The sequence below is a fragment of the Penicillium canescens genome, assembly GCF_028828765.1.
Source record: "Penicillium canescens strain IBT 15451 chromosome Unknown utg000001l_segment0_segment0, whole genome shotgun sequence".
Lineage (NCBI taxonomy): Eukaryota > Fungi > Ascomycota > Eurotiomycetes > Eurotiales > Aspergillaceae > Penicillium > Penicillium canescens.
Genome location: NW_026703963.1, coordinates 1069351 through 1086032, shown reverse-complemented (window position 1 = coordinate 1086032; position 16682 = coordinate 1069351). Strand labels below are relative to the sequence as shown.

Sequence of the window (16682 nt, the reverse complement as noted above, 5' to 3'; positions counted from 1 at the left end):
CACCTCAGGCATAATTTATGCCTGAGGCCCCAAGGATAATTGATTTGCTGATATAATCTAATTAGAGGCCGCGGACGCGATACAACGCGTACACGCGCCTGAATCAAATGCGCGACTCTCCTTTCGTCCTCCCTTTCCCCGCAAGGATTGTCATCCCAATCCAGATTTCTGTCTCCCAATTCTGATTTATGGGCAGCGGTCTTCAATACTATAAACATGCCTTCTGCCCAGGACAGGCTAGCTGAGCTGAGGGCTCTTCGCGCCTCAGGAAAGAAACGAATTTCAACATACGAGATCGAAGACCAGGGCGACATTTACGATGAAGTCGATGATGATGGCTACAAAAAGGTCATCCGCAACCGCCTCGACCAAGACGATTTTGTTGTCGACGATAATGGTGCTGGTTATGCAGACGATGGCCGCGAAGTGTGGAATGAACAAACAGTGGACTACGCCAGCGATGAGAGCGACGAATTACCCGCACGAGGCAAGGCTGCTAAGAGAAAGCGCGAGGAAGAGCAGCAGAAAAAGGAGAAAATGGACAAAGGCATCTCCAGGTACTTCAACAGTGGACAAGCTACGTCTTCCGCACCCAAACCCAAGGTGAGTGCGCCTTGCACATTACATCAAAGTAATCTTTCTGACGGGACTCCTAGCCTGTTGCCACTGCCGAGGATGATGCATTCATGGCCGACCTACTCGGAGAGGTCGACACCAACGTCGTATCGAACAAAGCCCCCACTAGAAATATTGTGAAGTCAGAGGCCCGACGCAAAGTTCGCGTTCTCTCCCCGCCCTTGTCCGAAAAGCGCCGCCGCGAGAAGGCTCACCCACGAGACGAAAACGACATGCCAAGCTCACCAATGAAGGACCAAGCCCTACACTCTGATGACCTCGACGACGGTCCCCTCCCGATGCCAGACGACGATGATGTTCCCATGAGTGATATTCTGCCCTCATCTCCAATCAGTAAGGCAGTAGAGCGCAGAAACATCGTCCCAGTCAAGGCCGAGCAACCGGAAGATGATGACATTGACCTCATGGATGTCGCGGAAGTCACCGGTGACTCTGGCGTCAAGACAGAAAGCATCAACATGACTGGAAGCCGACCACCCCCGAAGATCAAGAATGAAGTCCTCCCGGAACCGGCTAGTTCATCTCCAGTCAAGACTATGCCGGAAGTCATGGATCCGTCTTGGAATGATGTGCGGAGCAAGTTGAATGTTCTCAGCAGCCCAGCCCCGGAAATGCGTTCCTTCGGAAAACTGCGTGCTCAAGATGTAATTGAAGAGGACGGTAGCCTGCGCATCTTCTGGTTGGACTACACGGAAGTTAATGGCAGTCTGTGCTTGTTTGGAAAGGTGAAGAACAAACAGAATGGATCCTACACCAGTGCGTTCGTCAAGATTGACAATATTCTGCGAAAACTCTACTTTCTTCCTCGGGAATACAGACACAAGCATGGACGCGCGACTGAAGAGGAGGTTGACATGCAAGACGTCTACACCGAAGTCGACGAGATGATGTCCAAGCTCAAGGTCGGCATGCATAAGATCAAAGAATGCACGCGGAAGTACGCATTCGAAATGCCCGGTGTCCCGAAGGAGGCACAGTATCTTAAGCTACTCTATCCTTACGATAAAGCTGCGTTGCCGATGGAAACAAAAGGAGAGACCTTTTCCAACGTCTTCGGTACCAACACCTCCATTTTTGAGCAGTTCGTTCTCTGGAAGAACATCATGGGCCCATGCTGGCTCAAAATTGAGGAGGCCGACTTCGCCGCAGTCACCAATGCATCGTGGTGCAAGTTTGAATGCCAGGCCACCAAACCAGCACTAATCAGCCCCGTTCCGGACTCGGAGAGTATGGACACCCCGCCTTTGACATTCATGAGTCTCGCTTTCCGTACACAGCTCAATGTCAAAGAAAACAAGCAGGAGATTTTGGTGGCGAGTGCTAGAGTGTATGAGGACATCTCTCTCACTGATACTACTCCCCCAGAGAAAATTCCCTGCAAGACATTCACTGTCATGCGACCTGCTAGTGGTTCATATCCAATGCACTTCGAAACCGAAGCAAAGCAACAACGCGGTACTGTGATTCTGGAGAGGACTGAGCAGTTCTTGCTCAGCAAGTTCCTAGCCTTGTTTGAGAAAATGGATCCGGATGTCATCATGGGTCACCAGCTGCAGGATGTCGACTTAGGTATTCTGCTCAGCCGAATGCGTGAGAAGAAGACACCGGGATGGCACCGTATTGGTCGACTTAGGCGCGGAGATTGGCCTAAGAACTTCAACAAGGGCGGCAACTTCTTTGCGGAAAGGCAGTTGATTGCCGGAAGACTGATGTGTGACATAGCCAACGATATGGGCAAGGTAATGGCTCCTACAAAATTTATTACAAGGCAACGCTAACATTAGGTAGTCTCTCATGACGAAATGCCAATCGTGGAGTCTAACTGAAATGTGCCAACTCTACCTGGGCCAAGGCAACGTGCGACAGGAACTTGATACCGAGGCAGCATTGAAGACTTGGGCAACCACGAAAGAAGGCCTCATGAATTTCGTTAATCATTGTGATACAGATACATACTTCATTGCGGCATTGGTTCTGCGTCTCCAAATGCTGCCTCTCACAAAGGTTCTGACTAATATCGCTGGTAACTCATGGGCACGCACACTTAGCGGTACACGTGCAGAACGAAATGAGTACATTCTGCTCCATGAGTTCCATCGGAACAAGTACATTTGCCCCGACAAGTATTCTTCCCGTCTTCAGAAGGCAGAGGAGAAGATAATGCAGGATGGCGACGAGGACGAGGCGGTCGACAAGAAAAAGAAGGACAAATTCAAGGGTGGTCTTGTATTTGAGCCCGAGAAAGGCCTCTACGACCGATTTGTCCTGGTTATGGATTTCAACAGTCTGTACCCCAGTATCATTCAAGAGTACAACATTTGTTTCACCACAGTGGACCGGACAGCCTCGGTAAGCTTGGACGTCACCCTAGTCTCATACCTTCGTTCTAACCAAACAAATAGGCCGAAAATGAGAATGAAGAAAAAGTACCAGATGTTCCCTCTTCGGACCAGGACCAAGGTGTGCTACCTCGGCTGATCGCAACGTTGGTTGGTCGTCGACGCGAAGTGAAGAAGTTGATGAAAGACAAGCGAGCCACGCCCGAGCAACTGGCTTTGTGGGACACAAAACAAATGGCCTTCAAGCTGACTGCGAACTCCATGTACGGATGCTTGGGATACACACAGAGTCGCTTCTATGCCCGGCCCCTGGCTATGCTCACCACCTTCAAGGGACGTGAAATTCTGAGAAACACCAAGGAACTGGCGGAAAGTCAGCAATTGCGAGTCATTTATGGCGATACTGATTCGGTAATGATCAACACCAACATGGACAATATGAGCGACGCTCTCAAGGTTGGGGACGAGTTCAAGAAATCAGTCAACGAGCGCTACCGACTTCTGGAGATCGACATCGACAATGTCTTCCGCCGTCTCCTGCTACACGCCAAAAAGAAGTACGCTGCTGTCAACTTGACCGAGATAGATGGCAAGTATGTCGAGAAACTTGAAGTCAAGGGCCTTGATATGAAACGACGTGAATACTGTGCCCTTTCAAAGGAGGTTTCGTCCAAGCTTCTCAAAGAGATTCTGTCTGGCGAGGATCAAGAAGTCGTCCTCAACAAAGTTCACGAGTACCTGCGCGAACTTGCGGACAGAATGAAGGAGTACACCATTCCTGTCCAGAAATACGTGATCTACACGGTTCGTAACGAAGCCCAGAACTGCTCAGCTCACTCTGCTAACGCTTTGACAGAAACTTTCGAAACGACCCCAGGAGTACCCTAACAAGGAGAGTATGCCCCCAGCGCAAGTCGCTCTTCGTGACATTGCCAGGGGCAAGAATGTTCGGCCCAACGACGTCATATCATACATTGTGACCAACGGAGACTCGGAAACCTCGTCTCTGCCGCCTGCTAAACGATCGTACAGCCCGCAGGACGTTCTGAAGACCGACTCGGGCCTCAAGCCAGACGTCGAGTTCTACATCCTCAAACAAATATTCCCTCCTATTGAGCGTCTCTGCGCTCCAATCCCTGGAACCGACGCCGTCCGCCTCGCTGAGTGCTTGGGCCTTGATACTCGCAAGTATCAAATCCACATCACCAGTTCGAACAGCCAGCAAAATGCCGAGATCTTCCCACTCGAATCCCAAATTCCGGATTCCGTCCGCTTTGCCGATTCTACACGATTCAACTTGAGATGCCGATTCTGCAAAGAACAGTCGGTATTTGAGGGTTTGGTGACTTCGTCGCACATGTGCACCTCTCACGGAATTGTTTGCCCCAACCAGAGCTGCCATAAGCCCTTCTCAGTCTTGACCATCGTCGCTCAGCTGGAGAACCAGATCCGTGAACAGACCTCACGATACTATGAAGGGTGGTTAGCTTGCGACGACTCATCATGTGGAAACCGCACACGCCAGATCAGCGTGTATGGACATCGCTGTCTCGGTCCTCGTGGTCGAGCAGAAGGCTGTCTCGGTCGCATGTCTTATGAGTACTCAGAGAAGGAGATCTACAACCAGCTCCTATACTTTGCGGGTCTCTGGGACGTTGACAAGGCTAAGAGTGCAGCGGAGAAGGAGACAGGAGAGAAGAAGGACAGCATCGCCGCCCTTGTAGAATTCAACCGGATACGATTCGGTACCATCAAGGGTGTTGTCGACAGCTACTTGAAGAAGTGTGGACGGCAATGGGTTGAGATGGATGGTCTCTTCCGCTTCATGTTACAATAAATGCTTCAATTATGATTTGGATGTAAATAGGATGGGGTCTGGGCAAGCATTACGACACATTTGCATAATCCAGGTTTTTTTTTTCTCTTCAACTTTAACTTCTCTTTGCTACATTGACTACGCCTGGGCTCATCGGAGGCCAAAAGCTCGGCTCATCGCAAGAAGACATTTTGTATTGTGATAAGTCTTATCTTATCTCCAGTTCTTCCACCCCACCCCGGCGTACTTCACCTCTTCCTCCGTAACTTCTCCCTCTTCGATTCTGATTGGTTCTCTGCATCATGTCAGTCAAAAGGGTTCTGGTCATTGCTGGATCTGATAGCTCTGGTGGCGCGTAAGTCTACCCTGACCCGCCGCGAAAGTCCGAAAGGGAAAAATAGCAGTACCCTATCAATTCGCCTCAACCCGATGATTGACCTTATATCTCTATCTTGATTTACTTTCTAAGCAGAAAGATTTTTCTAACATCTTCCAGTGGCCTCGAAGCAGATCAAAGGGTCCTTGCAGCCCATGGCGTCTATGCCCTCACTGCCACAACTGGGTTGACGGCACAAAACACACTGGGTGTGCAAGATATTTTCATCGTCCCCTCGGAATTTGTCAGAAAGCAGATCAACGCTGGTCTGGAGGATGTTGGTGCTGATGTAGTTAAATTGGGTATGTCAAACCGAAGCATTTTTAAGGGAGCAACATTGATGACCTGGTTAGGCATGCTTTCATCTGCAGAGACGATTGATGTCATCGCGGAAACATTACAAACTCACAAAGTCCCTGCTATTGTTCTCGACCCGGTATGCTCGATTGACTGCTCGATATTCCGTGTAGGCTGACCACGATAATTAGGTCATGATTTCCACCAGTGGTTCCCAATTGTTGCCAGAGAAAGCTATCAAGGAATTACGAACAAAGCTGCTTCCCTTGACTACAGTTCTGACGCCTAACATTCCCGAAGCCCTGCTGCTATTGAAGGATGCTGGTGCGGAAACATCCGAGCCAACTGATCTGGAAGAGCTGATTGAGCTCGCCAAGAAGATATGCTCCCTGGGTCCTAAGGCAGTCCTTCTTAAGGGTGGACATCTTCCTCTGACTAAAGATAAGAAGATACCTCAAGACCCGAAGGACGCGACCACTGTCGTGGATATTCTCTTTGATGGGACCACGGCCACCTTGTTTGAGACAGAGTTCCTGGTCTCCAAGAACACACATGGCACAGGCTGCTCGCTTGCATCGGCAATCGCTGCAAATCTTGCTTCAGGGAAGGACATGATCAGAGCAGTTCGCAGTGCTGTTCGGTTCGTTGAGGTTGGTATCAAAACCAGCACTGACCTGGGCAAAGGAAGTGGACCTATCAACCATTTCCACTCTATTTATACTATACCATTTGCGCCGTATGTGACCGTCTTTGTGAACAATTGATAAGGCTTCTGACAATTTTTCATATAGTGGCCGATTCCTTGAGTACGTCCTTGACCGCCCTGATGTGCAGCAAGTATGGGAAAGGTTCACTCTTCACGAGTTTGTGGAGGGTATGGGCCAGGGTACCCTGCCCATCGAACGATTCAAGGCGTACCTCGTCCAGGATTATCTTTACCTGGTAAGATCACACATAGAATTTGAAAGGCCTCTTTGTTAACAAAGCTCAACCCTGCAGGTCCAATTTGCCCGCAGTAATGCACTGGCTTCATACAAAGCGAAAAGCATGGACTCAATAGCAGCAGTATGTAATTCAATACATCTCGTGGACCCAATCTAATTTACACGCCAGTCCGCCCAAATCGTCCTGCACATCCAGCGGGAAATGGCCTTGCACGTTGACTACTGCGCCTCCTTCGGTCTTTCAAAGCAGGAGATGGAACGTCATCCCGAAACCATCGGTAAGCTCCGCTACCTCTTTGACTAATCCCAGACAATTAATCCCCGAAACAATAGCCTGCACTGCATACAGCCGATACATCCTGGATGTCGGCCAATCCGAAGACTGGCTAGCCCTCCAAATGGCCCTCGCGCCCTGCTTGATCGGATACGGTGCTATTGCACGAAGACTGTACACGGAAGAAGGCACTGTCCGAGAAGGCAACCGGTATTGGAAATGGATTGAAAACTATGTTGCTGAGGACTACACCGAGGCTGTACGACTGGGTTCAGGTAAGTTGGCTCATGACTGACGAGTGAAACCTTGACTGAATCATTTTATATTATAGCATTGCTGGAGGAGCACATGAAACTGGTCTCACCTAGTCGCATAGAAGAGCTGATCCAGATCTTCATCCGGGCTACGGAGTTGGAGATCTGTTTCTGGGACATGGGCCTTGGGGGTAAGGAGTAGATAGACACATGAGAGGCTTGTGGTTTCTTTTCACGGTACTTGTTGCAGTTTGGTGGTAAATCTGCGAAAACAAAATGCTTTTTCTTCCTACTTGTTGAAGGGGCTGGTTATTCTTCCTTCGCCGTGTCCACAAGACCATTTCCACCTATTTACTTCGTTGTGATTTCGGAGGATCGACTTGACCACGCCCTGTCTAACCCTCTATACCCTGTGATCTTTCAGCCCTAATTGTCCGAACTGTTTTGATCAAGCTTCCATCCAGTTTCCATGCGCTTTTCATCCCAACATTCTATCTATAAATTTTCCTATACTTTTCAACTGTAAATAGTTCCCATATCCCATCTCATCTTCCACATGAGTTCCTTCGTAATTAATCACAATCATTCCAGATCATCCTTTGCAATCATGTTCTCCTATTCACCCTTAATTTGCCATCAAGAGATTTGCCTCTTTGCCCCTTCCAATCCATGGCTGATTCTACCGCAATTCACCGCACCAATCAGCATCCAATTAGTCAGCTTTCAACTCTAATTTGCCCCGATTAGGCAGGCGGTTAGGCCACGATCCGGGCTTATCACGTGAAATGGAAGGCGCAAAAAGAAAGAAACTGCAAGTACGCTAGGCCCCATTCGTCTCCGATAACAACTTTTTTCTCGCGCCTTCTCCCCTGGCAGTTTTCTTTCCCTCCTCCATCCTTCTTTTTTCATCCCCCTCTCTTGATCTTCTGTTTACTTTGGATCTTCTTCCCTCTCTCTTTCTATTCCACCTTCATCCTCACAGAATTCATCATGTCGTACGGTGGTGGCGGCTACTCGCGCGACAACTCCTACCGGTAAGTTTTTCCATCAGGCTGTCTTCGGGGCTTGTTTCTCCGTGTGCTCTTGCTAACTCCCATTTTCCAGCTCTCGCGGAGGTGACAACGGTTACTCCAACGGTGGAGGTGGCTACGGTGGTGGCGGCGGTGGTGGTTACGGTGGTGGCCGTGGAGGTGGCTATGGCGGCGGCGGTGGTGGTTACGGAGGCGGCGGTGGTTTCGGCGGTGGTGCCGGCGGTGACCGCATGTCTAACCTCGGCGCTGGCCTGAAGACACAAGACTGGGGTAAGTTCTCACCTTCTTACTTTGTTTGTCGTTTGCTAACCTTTCAGATATGAACTCTCTCCCTAAGTTCGAGAAGTCTTTCTATAAGGAGCACCCCGATGTTAGCGAGCGCTCTGAAGAAGAAATCCAGGCCTTCCGCAAGGAGAAGGCTATGGCCGTTCAGGGTACCAACGTTCCCCGTCCCGTTGAGACTTTCGATGAGGCTGGCTTCCCCCAGTACGTTCTCTCTGAGGTCAAGGCTCAGGGCTTTGAGAAGCCCACTGCTATCCAGTCCCAGGGCTGGCCCATGGCCCTCTCCGGTCGTGATGTCGTCGGTATTGCCGAGACTGGTTCCGGAAAGACTTTGAGTTACTGTCTTCCCGCCATTGTGCACATCAACGCTCAGCCTCTTCTTGCTCCCGGTGACGGCCCCATTGTCCTCGTCCTAGCTCCCACTCGTGAATTGGCTGTCCAGATTCAGGCTGAGATCACCAAGTTTGGCAAGTCCTCTCGCATTCGCAACACCTGTGTCTACGGTGGTGTTCCCAAGGGTCCTCAGATCCGTGACCTCTCCCGTGGTGTTGAGGTTTGCATTGCCACCCCTGGTCGTCTCATCGACATGCTTGAGGCTGGCCGTACCAACCTTCGTCGTGTTACTTACCTCGTTCTTGACGAGGCTGACCGTATGCTTGACATGGGTTTCGAACCCCAAATTCGCAAGATCATTGGCCAGATTCGCCCTGATCGTCAGACTTGCATGTGGTCCGCTACCTGGCCCAAGGAGGTCCGCCAGCTGGCCTCTGATTTCCTGAATGACTATATTCAGGTCAACGTTGGTTCCATGGACCTTTCCGCTAACCACCGCATTCACCAAATTGTTGAGGTCGTTTCGGACTTCGAGAAGCGCGACAAGATGATTAAGCACCTTGAGAAGATCATGGAGAACCGTTCCAACAAGTGTCTCATTTTCACCGGTACCAAGCGTATCGCTGACGAGATTACCCGTTTCCTACGCCAGGACGGATGGCCCGCGCTTTGTAAGTTTTCTACGCAACCGGTGCAAATATATTCCGTACTAACCTCCTCTCCAGCCATCCACGGTGACAAGCAGCAGAACGAGCGTGACTGGGTCTTGAATGAGTTCAAGCAGGGCAAGAGCCCCATCATGGTGGCCACTGATGTGGCTTCCCGTGGTATCGGTATGAACAAATTGCATCCCCCTTCCTATTCCCCCTCCCCTGTTTTTCCCCCTTGGGGCCCTTGAGAAAACTCACCCGTGTTCCATATTGTGTGATGACAATGGCATGGTGCTCAACTCTCTTGAAGTAATTCGGTGTAAACGCCTTGTCCAGGCACATCTGGTCATCCTAACTGGTTCTCATACCAGGAGGACCTTGGACTCACAGTGCAGCACAGCAGCAGGCATTCCAGGCCTGACTTTGATTCTCCATTTCTTGTGTGACAGACTTGTAGGAGAGTCGGGGTTTTTTTCACACCTCAACGCTGTTCTTGAACTGTTGAAGGCTGCATTTCCAAGGTTACTCTAGGACCACGATTACACCACCTTCCCATGGACTCCCTTCCTTTCGGATTTTCCAAGGAGGCTCATGAAGAGAGCAGTGACGCATCAAGTCCTGCACGACTGAGAAAGGGTCCTTTATGGCCATCCTCATCTATAACCCCACTAATGTTCTGTGTTTGCTAACGAACCCTCTCTTGAAAAGATGTGCGCGACATTACTCACGTGCTCAACTATGACTACCCCAACAACTCGGAGGACTACGTTCACCGTATTGGTCGTACTGGTCGTGCCGGTGCCACCGGTACCGCCATCACCTTCTTCACGACTGACAGTAAGTCAATATCATGTCTTGACCATGGTGCAATTGCTAACTCTTCTCGCAGATTCTAAGCAGGCTCGTGACTTGGTCACCATCCTTACTGAGGCTAAGCAGCAGATTGATCCTCGTCTTGCCGAGATGGTCCGCTACGGCGGCGGCGGTGGCGGCGGTGGTCGCTGGGGTGGCCGTGGCCGTGGAGGCTGGGGTGGCCGTGGTCGCGGTGGTGGTGGCTTCACAGGCTCCAACGCTGGTAACATCGGCGGCAACCGTCGCTGGTAAATGCCTCGCCTTCCGACGAGCTTGTATTGTCTTGTCCCGGTAGACTCTTTTTTCTTCGATTTCCTGCGTAATTCGGTTCGGGCGGCGTTTTCGATGTCATAGACAGTTTTACTTGTTTTATCGGTTCCAGACTCGGGAGCCTTTCATGTTCTCGGACCTCAGCTTTACTACCTAAGGCTTGGTCTTGCGACGAATCATACATGTTGATTAAAAGTTCATCTCACAGGGCTCGCGGGAGTCTCTGAATCAGATTCATTCTGTAATAATGATTATTTCCATACCTGTCTCTCTTCCGTAGACGTTCCAACTAGGATCGATATCTTGGCCTCTCCTTCTCATTTCCCTTCTAACCCTCAGTCTATCTACCCTCCAACCAGGCCTCCAACTCCCCAGCCAAAACCCGATGCACATGGCTAGTCAAATGCCCCGAATTAAACCAAAAATACTCATCCAACGGCACAGGACACCCGTACTTCAAATACTCAACCCCGACATCAGGCTGATCATACCCAGCACAAAACCCAGTAGTATTAGCAATCCCATACCTCGCCGGCGAATCAAGCATCCCAGCCAACCGGGCATGAGCATCAAAAACCTCAACCTCCACATTCCCATGCCCCTGTCCAAAAGCACCCGCCTGCGCCGCTAACGCCTCATTATACCACGCAACCTGCGTGGCATTCGGGCTTGGATTACTCTTTGCTTGGTTTCCTGGTGTCCGGTCTAACGGGGGTAGGTTTAGGAAGAGGTATTTCCTATAGCCGAGGTCGTAGAGGGTCTCTACGGAGGCGAAGAGGGTTTCTGTGAGGGTTTTGTAGAAATTGCGGAAGGAAGGCACTTCGTATTTTGCGCTGTCGTTTATGTCGTTTATTCCTATCCAAATTGCTACCAGGATGTGCTTTGGGTTGGCGGTTTGTTTGTTCTTTGAGAGGGCTGTGTGGCCGTATTGTTTGAATTGGGTTATTTGGTTTTCGAGGGAGAGGGTGTAGTTGTGGTGGAGGGGTGTGCTGTTTTGTGTCATTTGGTATCAGCTTGTTCTTATTTTTGTTTATATTTTAAGCGGGTTTAACCCGGCTCTAGGATTTGATATCTGATGTTAAGGGACTCTGGGGTGCGTGGAAGTACGCATTTAAACTTACTAATCGGTTGAGATATCAGCACCTGCGAATGCAAAGTCCCAGAGCTGTTTCTTGCAACTTATTGGGGAGGTCAGGCCTTCTTTGGCGCCGCAACTTGTGAGACATTCGATCCAGTTTGGTCCGCCTTCTGCGGTTCCGGTCTATATGTCAAGGGTTCGTATCACTCATCGGTTCAAGTGAGACTGGGTAAAGCATTATCTATTTACCTGATTCTGAACTATCTTATTAGAAAGCAGAGTTTCCGTATCATAGGCAAAGTCGAATTGATCTCCAATGAAACTATAGTTCTGGCGGCCCTGAGTTCCCTGGACATAGGTGTAGGAATCACCAAATGCAATTCTTCGATCTCAGGTTAGGTTATCTCTGCTTGTTAACTTTTGTCTCGTACTCACACAGCTTTGGTTGATGACCAGTCAAATTTGGATGTCGGTTTTGATAGAGGGCCGGCCTGGGCGAGTGGGATACTCGAGATTGCCGCTAGGGCATATGTAGTTAACTGAAGCATTGAGATGATCAGTATGACTGAAATTGGATATTGGTTGGAGTCGTTTTACTTGGAATTGGCGTTTTCTAGCTATGGACAAAGTTATATAGATCTCTAGCTTCTCGAACCCCGCAATTACTCGAGGCTCCGGGGTAACTCTTTAGGGTTGACGGAACCAATTTTTCCGTCGGTTATTTAGTTGTCGGTTGTTATTAGCTAGCTTAGGTTCTGAAAGAATGATTGAAAAATATCCTAGATTAGGATCTTTTGGATAAGGCCCATCCTGTTTTCCTTAGCCTAAGGGGAAGGATATCTAGGATATCACTCTATGACTGTTTAGTTTTGAGGCTACCTAGGAAACAGTGGATCTCAAAGGAATTTATGTAAGAGGTATGTCTAAGTGGGAACAAGGCCTCATTTTTGGATAGAGCTTGGTCCCACCTTTGTTACTGTTAGTCAAATTACATACGGTTTTTAGGTGGAAACTCTCCTGACTGACGTAGGAATCTGTCGCACAACAGCAGAAGAACTAGAGTTAGGCTCAGTTCACCTACTAACGTTTTGCTGTGGGTCTTGAGTCCTCCTTATAAGCAGACAAACAAGGACGACCAGACGTGTCTTAATAAGGCGTTTGCACCGAGTCATATCAAGAAAGTCAATTACCGTGTCATTACTGCCACGCCATGTGAGTAATATTATGCCACATTCATTGGTATGTAAGGGTTTGATATTACTTTACTATCAATCCGCCCATGGAAGGATCTATTATAGGTGGGGCTAGATATATTAGGTAGCAACGTTAACCCAGCCTTATAGACCTTACCAGATTCGACCTAAGTGTATCTATCAAGCGGTGTCAATGCTCTTTCTTAGTCCCGCAAGCTATTTCCCTAGGGCTCCGACTTGCAACCAGATCGTTGCTCGTGCTTAGCTGAATGGTCAAGCTTTAGGCTTACCTGGCCCACTATGAGGTTATCAGTGGATTTCGTTTAGTGTTTCTGGCTATGAAAAGCTCTAGGGACCGGCTGAGACTAATGTTGAGGTTAATTAGGAGTCTGCGGGGGTTGATCATTGCTTTTCCCTGTTTTGGTTGTGTACACATCTGTATATATTTTCGCGCTTGCTCTCTGCAACTAACATGATGTACATTTTTTAATTCAAATTCTACCTAACAAAAAAAGTAGAAGTCATCACGAGCATTGCATTATCATAATGCACTATGAGGAAGAGCCACGTGTTTAAATTTCTCTTAAATGATTCGGGGACGGACTACCGAGAGACATCGGCGTTCTCTCCGAGCTACCGGTAAGAACAAACATTATAAATAGTCACCCAACGCGATACCCTCGAATCAAAGTGCATATAAAATGCATGCATCCGACCCGATGGAAATCAACAGCATCACTATGGTGCAGGTACATGCATAACAACGTCCCAAGTACCCCAAGTATGCCAAGTATCTCAAGTCACCTCAGCCCCCCAAAATACGACTAACCCAGAACGACAAAAAAAACAGCCTAAGACAGCGACATGCAGTAAAATAATGCCAACACAAGCCTAGCGCCAAATCTAGCAAAGAATTCAATCCCCATAATCTGCATGAGCGCCCCCGACGCCTTGAAAGACGCCATACCAAGACCAGTAAAGACGTGATATCCGACGATGCACGTCGGAGCAAAGTATAAAACGGGACATGTACGCAGTGGTCCAGATCCAAATCGAACGTAAAAATCAATAAATAAAATAAACGAGAATTGTTCCGTGCCGCGGCCAACGGGAGGGACACCCGCCATACGCCAAGAGAAGACAACGTTCCCCCTCTTGTGTAGGGAAAAGCAAGTTTAGGTTCACATGGGCTTGGGCCCATTTCTCTTTTTTTAAAAGGCTAGAGCAGACGAAGAATATGCATGGAAAATGTAACTCTGCTCGGCAGATTGCTCACTCAGGGCTTCACATAGAGGTTAGGCTTCACCATGTGCCATTTATTGTTATACGTACTTATTTGGATAAAGAAACAGGAGATGAATACAAAAGACCGTACTAACAACACATCATATATTGCAGGATGGATCAAGGCCTGATATAAAGGTTTGAATTGGCAATGCTTAGACCCCTGTCCGACAAAGTTAGATCCCTGTATGATTTAGTCGCATCCATTGGTCTCCGATGATACCAATACAGGTAACAGGTAACATATCCTCTAACCGAGATTGCTTGGATCTTCCTGTATTCCACACTTCCCGAGAAACAAACCGCTACCAAACGGCCGAGGGATCATCATCTGGGGGCTGATCAGGTTAACGCGATCTGCCGAAGCATTAGCGGGTAAGACTTACTATGTGCGGCGTAGCCCAACTCCTCCCAGTATCGCACTGGCCACCAGTGGGGTTGGGAAATTGCGTGTTTTTTTTTGAGAACTCGGCAAGTTGTGGGGCGTTAATACGCTACTGCACATACCGGGTTAGCGCTATATGGGAGCTGTTGTCTTGAGAGCATCTTCAGGCAAAATCATAGGTAACTGGAAGTTTTTCCAGTTGCAGCCAAGAGTGACAGCCGGGTTAGGATCGCCAACTAAGGGCTACCCGTTAAAGAAACCGGATTATGGCTCTCCGGGGAAGGAAATTACAGCCAAGCTATTGGGGAGAGCTGGAAAAAGACCGGAGAATAGCCGACTCGACCCCGTTGTGGGAACCAGCCTGCTATTCATTAGTCACGCGTTTAGCATCCTTGAGATACGGAGAACGGAGTATGTATGGATACTCGAGTTGCATGGGCCCACGTGCATCAAGTGACATGAACGCCTGCAGGAAGCTTGGGAATGAGACATTTAATCTCGCACTTCTTTTCTTTTTCATCTCATCCTTGGAACCTTGGAAAGCATTACAGAAACACAATCAGAATAGGCAACAGAAGCAGAAATCAAAATACGAGAAATAAAAAAGCCAATTATAGCCAAGCTCACCCAAAGCCAGTTCTAATTCGATCGACGTGCTTCAGGCTACACGCTAACGCTAACTTACACGCTACATGCACATGCACTCGCACATGTACACATGCACCCTAGCGGAGCTCTATGACAATGTTAGGATATGAAAACTGGGGACTGGGTCCAAATTCAGATCACCCGAAAGGTGGTGACCCGTTACGACAATACTGTCCAGATACCGAGCGGCTGCGGCGTCCAATGATTGGCGCGCAATATGGATTTGATATGCTTGCTCGACTCCGGATCTCCCGCACTGTGTTGTTGGCGGAGTCCGCCGCCTCTCCACTGTGATCTTTGAGATAAGCACGGTACCGTGATGCGCCGACCGTGTTTACATGTACTATATCCCATAGATATATGTGCATGAGCATGTGTATGTGCATGTTCATTGTCCCATCTGTCTGATGGTATGGACAAGGATGGAATCTTGAATGGTGACGTTACGGAGTATAGCTGTGTCAGATGTAAATTGAGCAATGAAGGCAAGTTTTCCTCACCGGCAGTGGAGGAACAGGTTCCGCCTGCGGAGTGAGATCTGGCGCCAATCACGTTGCAGAGACAGAGACAGTGACAACTCCGAGAAGAGGAGCCTTGTTTGTCCGTTTTCTCCCTATCAGAGTCGCCCTTTGTTCAGGCTCAAAGAAAAGTTATAAAAGTGTAATATAATATACCGGAGAGCCGCCGAGTCTCCGCTCGTAAGACGATGTGATTAGGAGATGGGTGGCCAATCAGCGGACAGGACGAGTTCCACGGAAATCCCGCTGGGAAATGCCCCCTATTCTGCCCTTGGCATGGGGCTATTATTATCTGTCTCCGATCGGATATTGGCACATGATGGGAATGGATGTTGCAATCGACTTTTGCCAGATCGGATGTCACCTAATGTATCTATAAGGAGATAACCTGTCTTCACATTAGGCTTTACGCTGTAAGACTTGGCTATACTCATACAGTACGGATTCCGTACACCATGTGTGCTGAGAAGTACATGGTCCAAGCTACCGGCTACAACCGCGGCTTTGAACCTCTAACTTTTGCACTAATCCCGAGGAGGTCAAACCCAACCACCGAGCTTCTCCAGTCTCCACTTGATCCACTTCCGTCCCATCCCCTTTTTTCCTATTGGATACATTTCCACCCTAGCCTCTTCCCGAGGTCTTTCCCCCGCCGACCTGCGCTACACCCCCTTTTGCCCTAGTCTTCCCTCTTTTTCGTTCTCCCCTGGCTCCCCCTCTCTGACATCTTGGTACCCACGTACGCTAGGTTCTCTCGCGGGTAGACTAAGGAAGGGAACCTAGCCTTTAGAGCAACAACGCTTGATGTCTATATCAACCACCATGAATTGTTTCAATCTAATTTTTATCGCAAGGAAAGGGGAAGAAAGAATCCTGTTGCCACCTTTTTTTTCTCCTCCCAGGTTCCGCTTTTTTTCTCAAGAAAAAAAATCCCTCTCCCCCCAAAGGTGTTATCATACATGGAAAGCTTAGCCGGTCATGGGGAGGGGAAAGGGGGAAATATCTGGAAATAGCGAATGGTCCGAGATCAAACCATTTGGGATGGATGATTCTGCATATTTCTACATTTTCCCCCTAATATCAAGAAGTAAATGTAAAAGAGCAGGTAATATTTCGCTGGATAACCAAAATTACCTACTCCACCGGGGTCCACCACGGATCCCATTCTCCTAATCGTCTCACCTTTTAGGTCGCTCCAAGTCGCGGACTGAACTTTTTTTTC

General features: G+C 48.8%; 4 protein-coding genes across 4 annotated transcripts; 3 read left to right on the top strand and 1 right to left on the bottom strand.

The window, feature by feature from the left end:
* The first annotated feature begins 117 nt into the window (after positions 1 to 117).
* Positions 118 to 4957, top strand: N7446_000408 (DNA-directed DNA polymerase alpha catalytic subunit POL1). Its single transcript, XM_058509175.1, has 5 exons — positions 118 to 603; positions 657 to 2375; positions 2425 to 2985; positions 3039 to 3779; positions 3832 to 4957. Exons 1-5 carry the CDS (start codon positions 217 to 219, stop codon positions 4810 to 4812), a joined length of 4389 nt encoding a protein of 1462 aa, XP_058378154.1. The 5' UTR covers positions 118 to 216; the 3' UTR covers positions 4813 to 4957.
* Positions 4958 to 5093: 136 nt separating this feature from the next.
* Positions 5094 to 7138, top strand: N7446_000407 (uncharacterized protein; the record flags this gene model as incomplete). Its single annotated transcript, XM_058509174.1, has 9 exons — positions 5094 to 5146; positions 5288 to 5469; positions 5521 to 5603; positions 5656 to 6200; positions 6256 to 6406; positions 6464 to 6529; positions 6578 to 6686; positions 6742 to 6957; positions 7014 to 7138. 9 exons carry the CDS (start codon positions 5094 to 5096, stop codon positions 7136 to 7138), a joined length of 1530 nt encoding a protein of 509 aa, XP_058378153.1.
* A 788-nt stretch (positions 7139 to 7926) lies between these two features.
* Positions 7927 to 10336, top strand: N7446_000406 (DEAD-box ATP-dependent RNA helicase DBP2; the record flags this gene model as incomplete). The annotated part of the gene is made up of 6 exons (XM_058509173.1): positions 7927 to 7970; positions 8041 to 8237; positions 8285 to 9253; positions 9308 to 9415; positions 9941 to 10069; positions 10122 to 10336. The coding sequence occupies 6 exons, from the start codon at positions 7927 to 7929 to the stop codon at positions 10334 to 10336; spliced, it is 1662 nt and encodes a 553-aa protein (XP_058378152.1).
* A 358-nt stretch (positions 10337 to 10694) lies between these two features.
* N7446_000405 (SGNH/GDSL hydrolase family protein) lies at positions 10695 to 11980 on the bottom strand (the record flags this gene model as incomplete). Its single annotated transcript, XM_058509172.1, has 4 exons — positions 10695 to 11343; positions 11476 to 11615; positions 11682 to 11814; positions 11868 to 11980. 4 exons carry the CDS (start codon positions 11978 to 11980, stop codon positions 10695 to 10697), a joined length of 1035 nt encoding a protein of 344 aa, XP_058378151.1.
* Between the last annotated feature and the right edge of the window lie 4702 nt (positions 11981 to 16682).

What these genes read in the sequence shown, in the direction of transcription:
- N7446_000408 (XM_058509175.1), top strand. Translation starts at nt 217, where the DNA reads ATGCCTTCTGCCCAGGACAGGCTAGCTGAGCTGAGGGCTCTTCGCGCC. An exon ending in CTTCCGCACCCAAACCCAAG is followed by an intron (nt 604 to 656) that starts GTGAGTGCGCCT and finishes CGGGACTCCTAG; the next exon opens with CCTGTTGCCACTGCCGAGGA. An exon ending in TAGCCAACGATATGGGCAAG is followed by an intron (nt 2,376 to 2,424) that starts GTAATGGCTCCT and finishes AACATTAGGTAG; the next exon opens with TCTCTCATGACGAAATGCCA.